At 40.3% G+C, this 20,005-nt stretch overlaps 1 protein-coding gene across 2 annotated transcripts in view; it reads right to left on the reverse strand.

Moving 5' to 3' along the window:
* The window catches only part of CAMKMT (calmodulin-lysine N-methyltransferase), a 362,828-nt gene that overhangs the window by 5,151 nt on the left and 337,672 nt on the right, over nucleotides 1–20,005 (reverse strand). For both annotated transcript variants that reach the window (XM_058551324.1, XM_058551323.1), the window contains 3 exons: nucleotides 18,920–18,994; nucleotides 11,787–11,850; nucleotides 1,075–1,206 (listed from right to left, as the gene is read on the reverse strand). In XM_058551324.1, the coding sequence (XP_058407307.1) occupies nucleotides 1,075–1,206; nucleotides 11,787–11,850; nucleotides 18,920–18,994 (271 nt within the window). The remainder of the gene's footprint in view (nucleotides 1–1,074; nucleotides 1,207–11,786; nucleotides 11,851–18,919; nucleotides 18,995–20,005) is intronic.

Consider the following 20,005-nt stretch of genomic DNA (forward strand, 5'->3'; position numbering starts at 1 on the left):
GATTCCACCAGTGAGAGGAAGTGGTTTAACCCTTTTTGTTCACAAAGCATCATTTTTTTCCAGGGGCTAAATGGAGCCCTAGAGACCCAAAGAAGTGAACTAAATTCCAGAAAGTGAGGATTTCCTTTTTCTTGCTTGGAAGATCAGATGCACTTTGCATATAATTTTTCAAAAGTTAATACACTTCTACATTATATCATAGTCCTGGGTAATAAAGAATGCTGTTCGCATTTTCCCAGGAGAAAATTAAAGTCAGGCCTTTACTTTTCTGCAGGCGCAACTTGCAAAATCATGACAAGTCAGTCTCTGCCCAAGGTCAGACTAGCTCAGAGAAGGGAGATTTCTGTAAAGCACAAAATTACAGAAGTAATACATGTTCTATTAGTTACTGTGACACATATTAGCAAACGTGAAATTTCTAAAAGTTTTCAGTAGAACGCTTCCTCTCAGTGTCCTATATTGCTCTGTACCTATAACTAATAAAAAGGCTGATAACATTGCTTTATGTAAGCAAGCTTAGAAATCACTCTCAGATAAGTGCTTTTGACCTAAATCTTGTAGTGCCTCGATCTGACATATAACCCCACAAATGTGAAATTCTGTATGAGATTTAACAGTCTCAAACTGCCAACTGACCCAGTCATAAAGCAAGCAGAGATAAAGATTTACAGTCCAACATGATACAATTAGACATTCACCTTCTATTTATTTCAGTGCAGCTAAGCATTTAACCTACTTAAAAGCTGAAGGTTTTTCATTAAAATATAAATGCTTGTTTATCATTCATTCTATGCCACCTCCCCTGCATCCTACAAATTAGTCTATTATGAATGAAAAGATTAGTTTGTTTCAGAGAAAGGAGTAAACAGGAATGGTTTCTGTAAGATCCTTCTAGACATGCAAAGATAAAAGATGGCTTTACCAAACAAAATAATCAGATACAAATAGCTGTTCAGAAGCAGCACACCTAAGGAGTACTTTAATCAAACATTTAGGTTACCTGCCAAAACGACCATGATCTCTTCAAAATGCAATGCGGATTAAAGTGTTATCTAACACAAGCAGAAAACTAACCTTGGAGTGGAAGTTTGAAATGTGTTCATCATAATTTTCATGTCTTTGGATAGAGAAATCAGCTTTTTCAGCTAGATTGCAAAACTGGTTTAAAGTATTCCCTCGGCGTGGGGCGAATACCATTGCTTTTCCCTAGAACATTAAAAAGGAAATTCACACATTTTAAAACTGGAAGGCAACCAAACATAACAGACATCGGTGGAAGCTTTTAATGTACTGCTTTCAGGTAGAAAACACAATTGTTCTTGAGGTGTCCACACAGGATGGGCATTCACAGTGAAAATAATTTCAAGGACAGATAAACATCAAAAAATATATATATGTTTCATATTCAAATGGCCAGTTGCTATGTTTTATCCTTTTCAAACAATGCATGTAATAAACAAAATGTGACTCAATGCTGGTATTCTGTGCAATACACACCTCTCTTGGCTCCGGTGGTTTAAACCATCAACTAGATTTTAGAGTATCCGGTCCAGGGCAGTGCCACCCACCTTGTGACTACTTAGCAGCTGCCAACACATCCACAACACAGCTCCAGAGCACGTGGCAACAGATGTCTATAAATGTTAGTTTATTGTGCCCTGAAAATTCAATGCCAAGAAATCCTCCATAGAGACAAGTAACCACAATCCCTACCGGAGAATTTTCACATTTCAGTCCTGCCACCAGCATTTTCCATGACCACGCTGTCAGAGACAAGGCTATAGGATCTTGGTTTCCAACTTCATTGAATCCTTCATAATGGTCATCATTATACCAAGGCAGCTCCTCACAGTACTCAAATGACTGCTTTTCAAAGAAAGTCGTGTAATGAGAGTAAACAGGCTTTTCTAAATAAACTGCACAACCTTATGAGGTTGTTGTAGTGGGGACAATGGGTGGACTTGAGTAAAATATATACCAGATTTCAGAAGACCATCTGACATGAGACTCCACGACGACCATTTGCTAACTACTGGGTGCATGTGGATTTTTCCTCTTCCTCTTAGATGCGCACAGAATGTCTAAAATTTAGAATCTTCTTCTCTTTTTATTTGTTTAAAAGATGACTGCATGCCTCTGCTAATTTCAAGGTTACACTTCACCTCTATGAAATGCCCCTTTAGGTTTCAAGGGAATCATGAAAATATATCCCAGTTTCTTAGGAAAAGTGGTTTATCATTCACACCTGCCAACTAATTATTGACTGTCTGGTAGGTGTCAGACACTGGGATAGGTGTTCTATATACATTGTCTCATTTAGGCTTCAAACCACCCAACAATGTAGGTTTTATCAGCTCCATTTTACAGGATGCTCAGAAAGGACTTGGCCGAGATGACATAACTGGTAAATGACTGGAAACTTACCTGACTCCATCGCAATGCTCTTTCCACTACATTACGTTGCCTTCTTATTAGTAATAGTTATAACAATAATAATAATAGCAACCACAGTGCTAGGTGCTTCACAAACCTTCCCTTTAAACCCCTCAACAATCTTCTTAACAACCTTGTACCGTAGACGTCACATTTTACACATAATTAAACATGCAGTGAAGGGTTTGAAGAATATAAGGAGGAACTGTGTAGCAGAAAGGGTTCTGGGCTTAAAGAGAGTCTCCACCATTAAACAGCTGTGTCACCTCAGGAAAATCAGAAAAAAAGTCATAGAACTGTTGGGACCTTGGAGACGATGTAGTCCAACCTCCTCATTTTGCAGATAAGAAATTCAAGTCATCCTAGCTGACCCACTGAGTTTTCTCATCCATCAAATGAAAGAACAAAGCCCGCCCTGCCTTTTTCCCCCTAGCAAGTTGTGAGGGTCAAATGAAGTGAGCAATATGAAAATAATTTGAAAAACAAGGTTATATAGACGTAAGACTAGAAACGTCTACCCCACCTAACAGTGCTATAAAACTTGGATCAATTCTCTCTCCCTCTCCCTCTCTTCCCCTCACTTACCTGCAAGAAAATACACTGATACACTGTCTTGGACATCAAGTGTGTTTTTCTACTGTGTTTATGTAGACATGTACACACTCAGGCACATAATTATAGCAGCACCATCATGCCACTACACGTAGGGTTCTGTCAGCTTTTCCAATATTAATTGCTATTTTCAGGCGGTTTTCAAACTTAGCAGCAAAAATTCATTTTGATGTGAAACTAGATATAATACATGGTCTCAGCAGGGGAGCCAAAGTCTCCATTAAAGAAAAAAAGAGGGAATACTAGTAGGTCATTCTAGTCATTTCTAAGAGCTGGTTGCCATTCTGGATTTTTGAATAATGGAAGTTGTTTTATTTTAAAGTCACCTGCAAAAACTGTCTTACAGTTACAATTGAAGAGTTGATTTTTAACAGCTATTATCTAAGCTATATATCATAATGTTTACAGGGCTACTGGTTTCTTGGCTGGGTTGAAGTTTGCATTCACACAGCACATGCTCCCCGCACCCCACCCCCCTGTTGCGTTGGGGTGAGCCATTAAGGGGACTGCAACTGAGCACGTGCAGCACCCTCCACCCAGACATCTCTTTCCTTCTGTAGGTCTCAGTTTACCTGTCCTTCCCCAACCACCCTATCTAAAACAGCAGCCCTTTCCCATCACTCTCCACCCCTCTCCCTGCTTTAGTTTTGTTCTTAGCACTCATCTCCACTGACACACATCATATCCTTGTTGTTACTGCCCGTCTCCTCTGGCTGGAGTCCGCTCCATGACAATGGGATCTTCTAATGTTTTATTTACTGCATTTTCTCAGTGCCTTGCATATAGTAGACACTCAATCAATATTTGTTGAGAGAATTAACTAAATCCAGATGTTGAATAATCTGAAAAATACAAGCCTTTGGGAATTCAAAGGCCATGTTCTATGCTTATTCTTTAGAAAAGATTTTCTTCAAGAAGCTTTTACCGAGTCAGCGGCTATAATGGGATTTCCGAGGGTAGCATTCTGTGCAGAATGCTGTACCCACAAGAAAGAGAAAGAGAGAGCAGGAGTTGTAATCTCTAATTACTCAGCTATGAGTTTTAAAATGTTTTCTTTTTCATTTCATTGAATACAGACACCTTTGAGATGTGGATTAATATTTAGGAGAGACAATAGTACATCATCCATTCATTCAATAAGCATCCCCTGAGCCCTACTGAGTGCCAGTATCCGCCCCATAGTGAATGGTCTTAGAAGCCCCCGAATCCCGTGGAGCAGGACACTTCATCTGGTACAATCAGAGAAATACGCCTTACAATTTAGGCTGCAAAAATCAAAACAAGAAAAAGAATATAGATTTCAAATTAGCCCATCACTTTAGAAAAATTATTTTCAATTTACCAAAGCACAACTTTCTAAGCATTCACAGTCACAGAATCATTTTAAACTCAGAATGAACACTCAATTGAATGTAAAATTTTGACTGATGAGCAGAAATTTGAGAGAATTCATTTATCCCTGGAGAGGAGAGACGAATAGTTCCACTAAACAACAATGATATTGTTTACATTGTGAGCTCAGTTGTTGTTATTTTGCTAGACTAATCTATACCCATATATTAAAGGGTGTGTACTTCTGGAAAAAATAAGTATGCTTCAGATTTATTTTAAAAGGAATATGCTATGCCAACAAAATGCCTTTATTCCTTTTTCATTTCCAGGCAACCAACTATTAAATACCGATTACATGTTTAAGCTTATGTTTATTTTTCTTTACCTGGTTTCTGAGATGCTTCCTTCGCCTGCTTCCTCCCCTGCACCTCTCTTTCTCTCAGCCCCCTTCCCTGGCTTCTCCTCTCCACCTGCCCCTTAACTGTCCATGGTCCCCAGGGCTCTGCCTACTTTTTCTTCGTGTTCTGTACAGTTCTAGGTGATTGTACTAAAGTCCACGACTTCAGCAATCACTTATCCATCCAACTCCCAAGCATACAACTTGGAGTTCACCATTCACCATTGCCCAGGGCTCACACTCATATTTTCAGGTGCCCACTAGATCTCTCCATGGGGAAGTTCTGAAAGTACCTTTAACCCATTCTATCTAAAATGGAACTCAGTATCCTTGGCCCCAAACCCCTACCTCTCCCAGGGCACTACCCATCTCTCTGTCTCTCTCTGACACACACACACACACACACACACACACACACACACACACACACACAGAATACCTACTGGTACCAAGCACTTCCAGACCCTTCACCTCCAAAATGAAGCTAGACACCAGGGATCATGGCATTGCCTTTTAAAACCCTTCAATGCCACATTCCCCCCACCCACATCACTGCCATCTGCTGCAGATGGTTCTCAAACTGTGTTCGGATTGCTTCAAGGGTGACTTGGAGGGGTAAAAGGGAGACCAAGAGAGGAAGTGTTAATCTTCTCACATCCAATTGAACTAAAGCTGCTTCACTTTTATCTGTTTTATAATTGGGGTGCTGGCTAAAGATGTTTTGACCAAAGTGTTCTGCCATTTAAACAGGATTTGAAAACCAATGACATGGGTCCCACATTTTTGGGATGGCAGGCAAAGCCCAGCATGACTTGACCCATGCCTATCTTTGTACCCTCATCGTCTGCCACTCCCTCATTCCCACCTTGGGCTCTAGTCAGGCCAAACTCATTGCTGTCCCCTGATTTGTTCTTTCATAGACCCCAAGTGTCTTCAAACAGGCAAACATTCCCTTTGGGTGGACTGCTTCTCTTACCTCCAGTTCTTTGTCTGCCTGGTGAACTCTTATTCATCTTTCTGCACCCAGATTAGACACCCTGCCCCTGTGATGCTTTTGCTAACTTCCTCTGGCCTCCGTGCTGTGCCTCTTCCCCCAGTTAGCCACTTTCCATACCTCTGCTATATCTTTAACACACCATTGGGTAACTGCTCGCTTGATTGTCTCTCATACTGGACTATGAGCTCCTTCAGGGCAGGATTATGTTGTACCTTATTCTATCCCCAAGTAGGTACTCAATAAATCTTTATTGAATGAATCCCTCACTGAACATCCATTCAGGTCCCTCTCCTCTGTCTTCAGATCTTCACTAGATCCTAACTGGATAATTCCAGGTAGAAGTTGGTCCACACCCGACCCCTGAGGATCCTTGCTGCTTTTAAGCTCTCTCTTACTCCAGTCCAGCCTTTATGCTGTGGCCAGAGTGATCTTTCTAGAACTCACATCTGACCACACCACTGCTAAAAAATTTTCAATGCATCTCTATTACCCATACAACAAAGTCCAGCTTCTTCACCATAGTGTTCTCAGCCTTTCATAAAATGGTACCCCAAACTAACTCTTTAACCTCCACTCCTGCCCCTTCCCAACCCTCACCCCTAAACCACGCAGACACTCTTACACTCTAGTCAGAGCAAACTTCTGGTCGATCCCCAAATACAACATGCTTTTTCATACTCTACATCTGTGAGCACTGTCCCCTCCACCAGGAAGGCTACTTTCCAGTCCTCTTCCTCTGAGACTTAGAACGCTCTTCTTACTATTCAAGACCAAAATCAAATACTGCTGCCTCTAGGGAAACCTTCGTCAGGCAGTTAGTCACTCTTTGCGCTCTATTCCCAGTACCCGCCATATTGCATCGTAATTCCTAGTAGCTTATGGATTCATCTGCCCTGCTAACCTGTGCGATTCTCACAGTGCTCATTATTCATATTATAGCCCTACTCCAGCACAGTGCCAGGCAGATAATAGCTGCCCAACACCTGTTTGTTGAATCAAGACACAGTCCAAACCCTTGAGTATCTCACCTTCTACTGAAGGTGTAAATTAGAAAGAGTCACAAAACAAAAACAGCACCAGGCTGTATATGATCAAGTGCTGGGCTGTTAGAAGCCATCTTGCACTGTCCGCTGTAGTTCTACCTGTGTGTGTGTGTCACATATCCGCAACCACATTATAAGTTCCTTGGAGGCAGAGACTCAGCACTGGACATGCTGAAGAAGCACCCGGGTGGACTTTCAAAAAGAACTTCTAGGGCTAGGCCTCTGTTCTGAGGATCTTAAAATCCTGTGGGGACTCTCTATTCCTATAACCAAGAGAGCCAGGTATGGCTGAACACAGCTTCTCACCAAGAACAGGGGAGGATTTGCTGGGCCTCTGACCCAGCAAGCAGACGAGAACCCGAGGGTCCTCCAGCACCATCTCAGTTCACTGCATTGAGCCCACACTCACAAGGCATTTCCCTGAGATAAGCAAAAACAGAGGTCTGTACAGATGTGTGCTGAGATGTTAGACTGGAAAAAAAGATGAGGAAATCTGTCAGCAAAAAGAAATTGCTTCTAAAATGACAGTCCATGATTTACATGTATAGCACTCGTTGGATACAGGCAGGACTCCGGGAATTTGGCAGTCAGTTAGGGCCAGTTTCTAAAGAAGGTTAAATGAATTCCACAGTGATGTTTCTGAATTCTTGACAATTGGTCAGCAGCAATAACAAGCTGGAGCACTGTCAATATAGCATCCCCATCAATCTCCTCGTGGTCCTGAGTAAATTCACACTGTCCAGCTGGCTTGGCGCCTCTCCCTGCACCCAAAGCCATTTCAGAGGAATATTAGTAGATCCCACTTGTTGGTTGTCATGTTTAGACTAAAGTTCAACTTGCAGGCTGCTGTGGCTGTATTTTAAATTACATTTGGGTCCTCTCCTATCAGACACTGCTGATGTTCTTTAAAGAACACAACGACAGGAGTCACCTATCAATCGTCAGCAACAGGAAGCTACTCACCAGAGGGAAAAAGGTGGTGGTAGGGGGAACATTGCTTCTTGGAATGAGGAAAATTTGCTGATTTCATTTCTTTGTAATATCTATTCTTTACTTTTCATGTTCTAAGTTTGCTAGAGAGTCCCTTGTAGTACTCTGGCAGGAGTCAAATGTCTTAACAGTTTCTCTAAACCAGCAAGTTGAGGAAAGTTTCCATTCAGGGCAGGTGACAGATATTTCCTGCTAAAATTTGGGGCTTCCTGTAATGACTTTCCAGGCACAGGTGCCCATTTGGCTGAGGATCTAAGCTCAGCCCTGGGATCAGACATCACCCCTGGGCCAAGCCAGGAGCCCACCCTGGTGGCTATGCTCCCTCTGGAGGCCTGTCCTCCCTCATTCATGACCCCATTATAAAAACTGAAAAGCAGGGAAATCCCTCCCTTCTGTCTACTTCCTTTGCTTCTGGATTCTCTGACCCCAGACAGCTGATTTGCCCTAGGTAGTAATCAAGAAACCACAGTCCCCAAAGTGGCAGAATCCACTTCTTCCCATAGCTTTGACACTTGAACCTTCATGTGGCAATTATTTCATTCCTGCCATCTAGTAGTAATCTCTCCCCTTCTCAGTGGGGGCTGTCTGTAGTAAAAAGTGTCATCTTCATCCAAGTAGTCAATCCTCCTGAGACCAATGCAGGGCCTGCGGCAGGAACGCAGGGTATGGGTGCAGGGGAGATGCAGCATGCCCAGTTATGTGTAGAAGCTGTCAAAGTTCAGGTCAAGAAATTGGTGTATTCCCCTCCCACCAGCATTTCTCTGAGGAAAATGCTTGGAAAGAGCCCCCACATTCTGTACTTACCACAGCCAGAAAATCTCTCTGGTTTTCTTCAAGATAACAAGAGCTCATATACTCAGAGACAATTGTGTGCTAAAGCTTTCCAATGCATTGGCTTGTTCACTCCCCATTTTACAGATAAGAAACTGAGGCTTCAAGAGATGAATCTAGTAAATGGCAGAGCCCAGATTTGAACCTAAGTTTTCAGTCTCCAGAGCCCAAGTATACCTTCTCTCTGCAAGCAGGACTTAGGAGTTTAGAGCTGACAGAGCCCTACCAGAGCATAGGTGAACTCCTCACTTTCCCCTTGTTGGGGAAAACAGAGCGAGAGAGGCAGTTCAGGAGCCTGTTGGTGCTAAACTGGGCCTGGAATTCAGGCCTCCGGTCAGTCAGGCCAGCATCCCTTTGGACAAGTGTCTCGTGTGTATTAAGCTTGACACGCTAATACAGCAATAAAAAAGCTCTCATTCTGGAGTGCCTCCTGTGTGCCAGGCAGAGGCACGGTGCTCCGAGTTTACATATGTAAATTTTTTACACCAGCCCACGAGGGAGGAATCATTCTTCCCTTTCACAGGTGAGGTAACTCAGGCTCAGAGAGGCTAGATAGTTAACAAGAGCAGACTTGGGTTTTGTATGCAGATATTTCTGACTCCTTCCACCCACTACACTTTACCTTCAGAAAATGGGGGCCTCCCACAAATTTGAAGCATTTGGCTGAGTGTAATTTTTGCTGAGCATCCTGAGAACTTGCTGTATCTCCCATTGAATTTGCTGAGCCTTGAATTACCAAGAACCCAGGATCCACCAAGGTAGCCCCCACTAAGTTGTTTCTTTGTGGGCCTCTTGTGGCACCTTCAGCCTCTGGGCCACAAAACCATGCAGGAGTTGTCTGGACTCAAGAGAACGTTAAAAGCAGCTCTAATTGTAATAGAATAAACCTTTAAGGTATCTTAGTCTTGGACAGTGACTTTCACAGCACAAGCACTCAGCAGGGGGAGGTCCTTCAGAAGCAGAATAGCCAGCCCTGAGAACTAAGGAGAAGAGTTCAGTTTTTCCTCTGGTTACTCCCAAGGGTTCTGGGAACCCTTCCAGCCCACTGGCACAGATATGGAACTACTGCTGTTCACTGCCAAGTCCACATGACCATTCAATAGTCCACCCCGGGGGGGAGGCCCTGGAGTGTAAGTGCCCTGCCTCCCCAGACCTGTTGCAGATGAGCTTCCTGCGTGGTAACTTGGGGATGTCCATGTGCCATCCACAACTTGGATTTCCCCTCTTATGGTGGGCCCATTACACTTTAGGCTGGAACATCCGCAGCCTTGTGCACCAGCTATCCCATGAGGGGCCTAAGCAAGGCCCTCTACTCCCATTACTACTGCTGTAGTTTGGTGTGTGCCCCTGATTTGGCCTCCCTGCTCCTCACATAGCATGAGTAAGTACTACCAACTCCAGGGCTCTGCTTCGTCCCTCTCTGAGCTAAGGGTGAGTATCAGCTGTCCTGACTCAGAGGAGGCCGCTGTGTGGAGCCACACTCCAGACAAGGGGGGAGTGTGGTTCAGAGTTTAATACAGGGTACAGGAGAGCTGCTAGAGATTCCAGTGTAATCTGCATTTAGGTCTATTCATAGCTCCGGCAGTTTTCTATTGTAAATCACACGAATGATTTACAATAGATCCTAGGTAAATCACGCAAATCTGCTGCAAAATGGAGTATTTGCCACAAATCGGTTTTGAAGGGATGTTGGTGATGAGTGAAGTACTGTTTGTGCAGTGTGAGATCCAGGAGTCCTTGAAAGTATGGTATTTATGTATGATACATTTTCATAGAGGCCTTTATATCCAAGAATCTCAGGGCCCTCTCTGAAAACCCTGATCTTGCAAATGCTCACAAGAATCACCCAAGGCTAATAAGGGGGAGAGGAAGAGGCCCCAAATCCTTCTTCTACCCACAACTTGGGCTACCTACTCAGCCATGGCCTCAGCCATCAATAGCTTGGAGCAAGCCTCTTCCTTGCCTCAAGACCTACTACCCATCTCACAGGGGGAATTGAGAAGGCCAATTTAATTTAATTGATTACCACTTACAAAGCTGTGGTTACTCCTCTGAGAGGCCTATTTAAAGTTTCTGAGCTATATAGAGATAACAAAATAAAAAGCAACAAAATAAAAAGGCAAAGGATGATTATCAAATTGCTCTGGGAACCTTCAATGTGAAAAAGATATAAAAGAAAGATTGAAAGGTATTAGTCTATAAGTCTCACTGAGGTCAGAAGACTAGAGCAAACCTTCTTTTTAAAGACTTTAGAAACAAAACTTTAGAAAATACACACACACGCGTGCACACACACACACACTGTGGTCCTTTCTCAGATAAATGTGAGTTCCTGTCTTAGACTGCATTAACATTGTTAACCTATTTTAAATTCCTGTGGCACAGCAAGAGTCTTACATACTTATAAGATTTTTTTTTAAATGCATGAGCTTTAGACTCATTCTCTTACTTTAAATAGATGTATATTAACTCTCCGTTTAGGCTGCAGGACCTCCTAGCTTAGTATAACAGCCTAACAAAATAAGAGTGGATACAAACTCTGTAATTTACTCACAGGCATAAATGGATATATAAATGTAAAAATGTGCACAATATTTTATGCCATGCTTGGCTTCATTGTGACTTAATGTTTATAATATGTAAATAATGGCTTCCTTTTAAAGTAAAGAACTTTTAATATACAGATTCATCTGAACTCCTTTTTCTTTAATACAAACAGAAATAAAAATAAAAAAATGTTCTTTTGCAATAAATAAATACCCAATGACAAAGGTTACCATTGAAGGGATTTAAAATGACAGAAGTCAACAGAAAACTTTCAATATCATACTTCCACTTTAATATGAAGGTATTGTTATCAAAGGAAAAGACTCAAGAAATTCTCTGATAAAAATAATCTCTCACTATCTTTGAAGCGGTTTCATTTATTTTACTACCCACTGTGTTCCTTATCAGAAGGCCAAGAGTAAGAAGTTTCCTAGTTATGATTAGGAAAGAATCTGATAGATCAGAAGACCCAATTGAAGTTGGACATAATAAGTATTAAAGTATTACATGACATTAATCCTGCCATTCCATTACTCTCTCCATCTTTGTGCACAGACTAATTATTCCAAAGCCAGTGTTCAGGAGAAAATAGAAACATACTTACCCCGGGCTGGAGTAATCTCTTTATTGCGTCAACAAGGCTGGCTCTGTACTGGTCCAGAAACAGGCTGACATTGAGAAGAGAGCAGAATCCAGATTAAACTGGGTTTTCAAGTCTAATGATACTAATGGAGATAAGCACAAGGCTAATTACACTTGTTTACTCAACACTAAAAAAGAGAAATTGCTTCCTTCCATTTAAGTGTCTCACTGGGAAAAAAAAGATATTGTGGTTAGTGTTATCCAACCAAAGCCAAGTCATCAACATGCAATGGGCCAGGGGCCATGTGTTAAAGGACAATTTCTAAGCTGCTGTTTGGGAGAATCATCTGGTGGAGATGAAGCACTTACTTCCTGTCGTTGGAGCTCAGTCTCTGTAGACTCTACCCACCACGGGTGCTGTGAGGCCACTCTCCAAAAACAAACCACCAGCCCTGTTACATCCAAACCATGAAACAGATCTCAGGTGGTGATGGTTTTCAGTGACTAGGACAAGCACTGAGGTTAGATTCAGCCAGTGACTAGGAGTAAACGGCTCCAAAAACAAAGACCAGGTTTAAGCAAAGTGTCACAGAGACCATGGCAACTCTAGATTTTCCCCCCTTGATCTCCATGTTGACTTTTTCCAGTTCACGGTGATTTTTCATTTTTCTCCTCTGGTCTTCTAAGAATTTCTGTTGTTGCTCTGTCACTCCTTTGGCTGGGTCAGTCTGACCCTGTCTTCACCAGGTCTTATCTTGGAAGCTTGGGAGAGAGTTTCCTTATCTGGGACTTCCAGGCTAGAACACTCAGCAGCCTTGTGCATCAGCTATCCCATGAGGGGCCTAAGTGAAGCCCCCTACTCCCATTTCCACTGCTGCAGTTTGGTGTGGGCTCTTGATTTGGCCTCCCTGCTCCTCACACAGCATGAGTAAGTATTACCTATTCTAGGGCCCTGCCTCTTCCTTCTCTGAACTAAGGGTGAATATCAGCTGTCAGTAGGAGGGCAGCTGTGTGGAGCCACACCTCAGGCAAGGGGAGAGCGTAGTTCAGGGTTTAATAGAGCTCTGACAATGATTTTTCTGCTATGTGACCTTGGGCAAGTCACTTTGCATGAGGCCTCAGTATCCTTGTCAATAAAGGCCCGCCTATGTGGCTGTGGTGGGCATCAAATTAATATATATGTTCTTTGACAAATATTTGTTGATCACCTACTATATACTAGGGGCTGTTTTAGACATTGGAGATAAGCTCTGAATAAGACAAAGTTCCCATCCTCAGGGAGCTTCCAGTCTGTATTCATTTATGCATCACCAGTTCTAGCACAGCATACATACATAGAAAGTACTCAATAAATATTTGCTTACTGGCTGACTGGCAGGTTAATACAGTCCTTGAAACCGAGGAGCTTCTGTAGGGTGTTAGTTTCATGACTCTAAAAGGTTTTGCATGCTCCTTTACAGGTATTGTTAGGGAGGAATCGACATTTAGGTAGGATGTTTCACCAGACTACGTTCTCTTCCAATTCTCTCATTTGAGAAAGAGGAGTGGGGAGAGCAGTTTATGAGAAGTTTCCAAGACATCAGTGCTTGGATTTCACCATGACATGTTTAGTGGAAGTTTCTTCTATAAAATGATGCTTTGAATAATGGAAAAAGAATCCTCTTAAGATGAGCTGGAAATCATGTCTAGAATGGGAACCTTATCCCATTCCATCCATCAATCAGGATAACCTGATTATTATCCATGGGAAAGTTTTTTTATTGTTCCATAAAACTACGCACTTAAATCTTAGAGCACAGAATGTGTCTAATTCAAATGCTACAAAAATTTGCCTTTAAGTCATATTAATCAGTAATGACTAACCATTAAGGATTGATAAGAAAGGAATCAAATGTATCTAAATGTTTAAAAATCTTTTCTTCAGGACTACATACTGTCCCTATTCTTTAGTGGGGTAATAATATCTTAAGTTTTAATAATTGAGTATTCTGTTTTTGTTTTTTAAGAAGACTGTCACCGTGGGGAAATATCTCTGTCAGTTACTCAGGCCTATAGGAGACCTGGCTGGTTGGGATACACAGCATTAAGCAAAAGACCATTCTCAGTTTATACCCGTGCATCCTAAGAGCTGGTACAATTTTTAGAAATAAATAAACAGGACCTTAAAAGCTGAGCTTAAAACATAACCTTATAAAGAACTATTTCTACTTAATATTGGTAATGGCGTCAAAGATATTAACATCATAGCTACTAGAAAATGCAGCTTAACACACAGCACACATTCCAAACAGAGCTATTTGAAACGTGATGTTGTCTACTCCATCACTCCAAATCAAATTTCCCAAAAGTAATTCTTGTACTTCCCTAATAGGTTTTTATTCCAAGCAAGCTTACCTTTCCACTTAGGTCTGATGCAGACTTTATAACGCTTTGTAGGACACGTCATTTCAGCAATTTTAATGTGCTTTAGTAGGAGTGATACATAATCTCCTGAAAATTCACTCCTTAAATAAGTCTTAATGGGCTCAGAGAACAGCAGTAGCTTAAGTGGATCTATTAAAAAAGGCTGAGTGGGTCAGTGATTGGGATGAAGATACCATTTCAACTCTCCCTTCAGCAGTTACTGATCAAAGTACATTGACAGACTAGTTTGGCCATTAAACACACACACACACACACACTCACACATACACACATTCCTCTATATAATTCACTTGTGGGATCAACACTTGCTTTGTTCCATTGATCTGAATCACAGATTTTGTGGCAAAGGAAAGGTGCCGGGCCATTTCATCACTTCTTTCAGAATCAGTCAGAGTTTTATGCAGAGCACAGAGCACCTACAACTCCTCTCATAGGGAAAATTAATTAGTGCCAAGAACAAGGAGACATTTCTCTGTCAGTATCCACGGAAAGGAAGACCTCTATGTAATTTTCAAGGTGAAATGTGCCAAGTTAAATTCACTGTTTTAGAGTTAACTTTCAGCAGAGGAGTGGCCCTTAGCAGTATTTCTCAAAACCGGTTGTTGGGGGAGCTGGGACTGATGCCATACTCTGGTCTCACTTGGCTCTACTTCATACATTGAAAGATCTTTGGCAATTTGTATGTCAGCTTTGGGACTGAATTTCCTCAGGTGTGAGGTGAAAGGGCTGACTACATTTGGGTTAAACATCTTTTTAGGTGTAAAGGTCTGTGAGTTGTGATTTAGAACCACCCTATCACAGCATCTGAAAACAAATTTTAGAGCCTATTTTGAGAAAAATTTTTTTTCCACGAAAACACCTTAAAAACCAAAATTTTTTCATCACAGAGTAAATTAAAAACGATAGAAAATAGGAACAATCCACTGTACATAGTTAGTGTAAAAATGCTGAGAGAGCAAGTGAGGTGCTGTTGTATCTTCCCACATTTCTTTCCAAAGTCTCAGGCTGCGGGCGTGCAGATGTGGAGCTGACTGTCCTGCATACCTAGCTCGATGCGTCAGGCTAGGGGTGGCATTTCAGACTTGCTTTCCAAGCCTTTAGAGAATCCAAATGTACAGAATCATTTTTATTTTTGCAGAGCTACAATAAACTGGAAATCCATCAAACACTGAATGAAAGTGTTCATTGGATAAAAAACATCGTACTTCCAGACTCTCAGATTACTGTGACTGGACAGGAGTCTGGAAAGGCAGGCTTAAAATTAACAATCACTCGCTATTCTAAACCCAGCAAGGACAAGGCTGGACTGTATTCCAGCAGAAAGGAACTCGAACATTAAAGCCAACATTAAACAAGTCAACCAGGAACTTAATAGGCAGAGTTTTTTCTCCACCTGTGGTTAAATATTCTAATATTTTGATGTTTGTCAACAGCATCCTTTTGCAGGTGTGGCTGTACCTCGATTTTCCCTTCTGTTTATTTCAAAGTTGACATTTTACAAGTTATTTAGGAAGTGTTGAACCATGAAACTATATTTCATTGTCAAAAATGCTGAATGGTGAAATAATGACTAGCTTTTACAGTCTGCCTCTTTATTTTATAATCTAGTTGAGCTACTAAATTTAGATGTGAACTAAGAGACTGTCTCTTCTGGGAAATAAGTTATTTCCCCCATTGCCCACAGGTTTATGAATGTTTGAATATAAATATATGAATATATGAATGATTGAAGAACATAAACATATCACGGCTCATTGTAATCATGTGCATTTTACTTGAGCCACAATGTAGGTTTGGAATAGGTTTGTGAATAGAGCTTGTTTTCATGTAAATGGAGTCAAGCAGTACCACTGGTTAGCTATTCAGAGAATCAGACTATGCCACCCTTGCTGGAAATGCTTCAATAAGAGTTTAATCCATGCACCTAATATTTGAACTCCAACTCTTACTTCATATTCCTGTGGCCTAATCCAGATCTCATTGACTGACAATGACTAAAGGATGGTGTGAGACTTAATGTGATCTATTTATGTGTGGCACCAGTTTCTGGCACTGAGTATCTCAGGTTTCATCTCCGAGGTAGTGTCTAAAGAGAGCTTTCTTTTCCTCCTCTGTGACATTCTTAAAAAAAAAAAAAGGCAGCATGGTCTGCCTGCCTGCCCCTGGAAGCAGCATCCATGCAATAACTCTAACAGAGAAACACCAAACCAACAGGACATAAAGAACTCATGGAACCCTGTGTTTCACTGCTATATGCACAACATGCATACTATAAACATCACTGTACTTTCTAAGTTTCTAAGCAGCTTACCCATCCCTGTGAATATGAAGAGAGACCATTACCAAAGCATTTCTTTTGGAAATAATATCAGCATTGCAGTGAGAGTAGCTTAATGTTTCACATTTACAAATAGGAAATATAAACAGGCTGACATTCTGGTACTTAAAACACCAGGAAAAAAACTGTTAACAATTCATGCATAGAAAAGCCATTTATATAATAAAATTTGGTGTATTTAGTTCATTTGAATCCATAAATTCTCACATAGCTACTAGATGCATGTATGTACACGGTGTGTGTGTACATACAACATTGTATTATGTGTTTGTAATGAAAGCTTTAACTGAATATGCATTATGTGTATCAGTTGTGTGTGACCCTCTTGTTGGCTAGGGAAAAAAGACTATTTTTCAAACATGTTGTGTGGCTATTTTTAACCTGAGAACATTAATCAGAAAAGAGCTTAAATCTTACTTCCTCTGCTTGTCTCTCTGGTACAAATAGGATGACATGGTGTGAGTGTCCATAACACAGGGCATGACAAAGCCATGCTGTTTTGATATTTGTGTGAAGGACAAATTTAACTCTAAACCTCTTGGCCAAACCTGACTTTCCCCACATAATCAGAGCCCATCTGTGTGTGACCCTCGTCTAAACCTCCTAGAAGATGCTGCCCTCCTTCCCTCTTTCCGCTACTCTCTGATCTGACTTTCTGCTTAATCTGATCTAATCCTGCCAGCATTATCTTCATTTGTGCAATGAAACCTGGAGGATCCTTTCTCATATTTGGTGAGGAAAGGCATTTACTAAATTACTTGCTCAAATCATATGGTGAGGTTTTAGCTCCTTATTTTTGATTAGATGAGGGATGTAACATTGAGACACAATATCAATGATTAGTCAGAAATCTGTTTCTCCCTTTTTTGGAACAAGGTTTTCTGAAATTGGGTGCAAAGAGACTAAAAGGGCCATGGAAAACTAGAAAAGCTCTGCTAAAAATGGAACAAAATATTTATTTTTCTTTGAAAAGTATTTTTCAAAAGAAAAAAGAAAGCAAATCTAATTCTATTGACTTAGGTAGAAAAGTTACCCATTGGAAATCTTATTAAATAACAATAACAATAAAAAAGACTTCCTGGGGCCGGCCCCGGGGGCTTAGTGGTTAAGTGCAAGCGCTCTGCTACTGGCGGCCCGGGTTCGGATCCCGGGCACGCACCAACGCACTGCTTGTCAGGCCATGCTGAGGCCGCATCCCACATACAGCAACTAGAAGGATGTGCAACTATGACATACAACTATCTACTGGGGCTTTGAGGAGAAAAAGGGGGGAAAAAAAAAGAGGAGGATTGGCAACAGATATTAGCTCAGGGCCGGTCTTCCTCAGCAAAAAGAGGAGGATTGGCATGGATGTTAGCTCAGGGCTGATATTCCCCACAAAAAAAAAAAGACTTCTTGGAAATTTGATTCCAGTGATTCAACTCTCCCACAGGGAAAGTCATCTCCAGGTTCTGGATCTGTTGACTAGGTTTATCAATATAACAGAACTTCCTCAGATTTTGAATTTGTTGTGTTTTTAAATATAAAGTGTCATAAAAAAATCATCATGATAAACTACAAATAACACCTTACTCTTAGGGAAAATACTTGTGAATCATCAATGTTTCCCATATGCCAAAATTATTATTATTCAGTACCCATGAAGAAAATACATAAGATTAGTTGAAATAATCATTAAGGTTTGATACATATTTATCCTGTAACAGGATCAGACTTTCATTAACAATAAGTAGATTGGGCTAAAAGAGAAGATAAAATATCTAATGTAAATTATTTTTAAAAAGCAGGCATATGACAGATTTTAATATTATTTGCATAACAATAAACGTAATTTTATAATTCTTGTTTTATGTATAATTAAATATCATAATTGAATACACTGAAAATATTAGATAGCAAACATACATTTTAAGAAAAGCTATTTCCCTAAAGATACTTCACAGATATGTTTATTTGCTGGAGTGTATACGTGTGTGTACACATAGATATATTCTCTTATATCAATAGTCAGATCTCTCCGAAGAAGTAAGCTAATTGAGCTGTTTGTGTTGATAAACTCCTTTTTCTCCAGACTATTCCTCTCCGAGCCATAATTATTTGCAATTTGCCTAAGTCGTCCATTTACTGATACGTCAAGCATGAAACAGAGGCAATTCCAGAAAATGGAAATGCTTCTCAAAATCAATCTTTGGGAAATAATGTGGTAGAAGTTACTGTGTGATAGAAGACTACCTTATAACTGTCACATGGAGATGAATATTAATTTGTTGAGGTTAAGGTGGCTTTGTGCTTCATTTGTTGACTTTGCTTAGCCGTCAGCAAAGCAGCACAGCCCAATTACTCCAGCAAAGCTATTTTTTCTAAGAGGAGTTTTATGATTTTTATGTACTTACCAGTCAGCACACATAACAATGTCAAAATGTCCTTCCAGTTGAGAGACATCTGTCTCATTATCCCATCGTAAAACGCTTGAGGAGAAAGAGATTTTAAAAATTATACTTAGGTTTTTTTTTAACTTTTGATTTTGAGCTATTAACATTATTTTTTGTGGCACTTGAAATTATTTAAAAGGCATATACAAATTATTTCAAAAGGTATAATAAAGAAACTAGGGATGTAACTGTCTCTTCTTTATTTTATTTAGTCTTCAAAGCTAGAAGAAGAATTCTCTATTTAAATACAATAGTTAAGCTTTTGCTAGTTTTTATAGGTTTTTGTAGACAAACTAGGGGAATATATCTTATCTTTACCATAGTCATTAGCATGAGTCTAGACTCTTAACATCAATGAGGTATATATTGAAATCAAAGTATTCCCCATCTGACTGGAATACAAATTTATAAAAATAAGTGGAGTGAAACTTAGCATATATCTATCTTGTCTGGCATGTCGGTTAGATTTCTTGTTGATGAAATGAGCAGTTTGGCAAGATGGAAGAAAAGAAAAGCCGACTTTCATTTGGTGGTTCTCAGTTGTTAGGCACATTTTAAAATTCACCCAGCCTAATACTTACTCTTCAAAAGAGGATCAGTTTTTAAACCTCATATTAATAACAATAATTAATAACATGTATTTGAAAATTCTAATTATGCTTATGAAGCCAACTAGACATTCTAAGTTACTCTCAGTTAATAACTGTGATGATTAGCATTTTACTATATTAAAGTATTTTAATGATTCCTCTCTCCACCACATCAAAACAGTGATTTGCAGTACTATTTTTCAAACTAAGATTCTCTTCCTATTCTCTATTTTGATTATTATTTAAAACTAAACTGAGTGAGCACATCCCACCCTGTCCAGTTATATTTGCTTAACATGGTAGGTTCTTTATTTCTTCTATGTCTTCCCTGGGTGAACAGTCATATGTTTGAATATAAAAATAAGTCTTTAGTAAGTCCAAAAGTTCTTTTCATGTACATTAATATACATCACTGCTAGTGATTTTCTTAAGGTAGGAAAGATAAACACATCATCAT

This window comes from Diceros bicornis, chromosome 12, assembly GCF_020826845.1.
Source record: "Diceros bicornis minor isolate mBicDic1 chromosome 12, mDicBic1.mat.cur, whole genome shotgun sequence".
Classification (NCBI taxonomy): domain Eukaryota; kingdom Metazoa; phylum Chordata; class Mammalia; order Perissodactyla; family Rhinocerotidae; genus Diceros; species Diceros bicornis.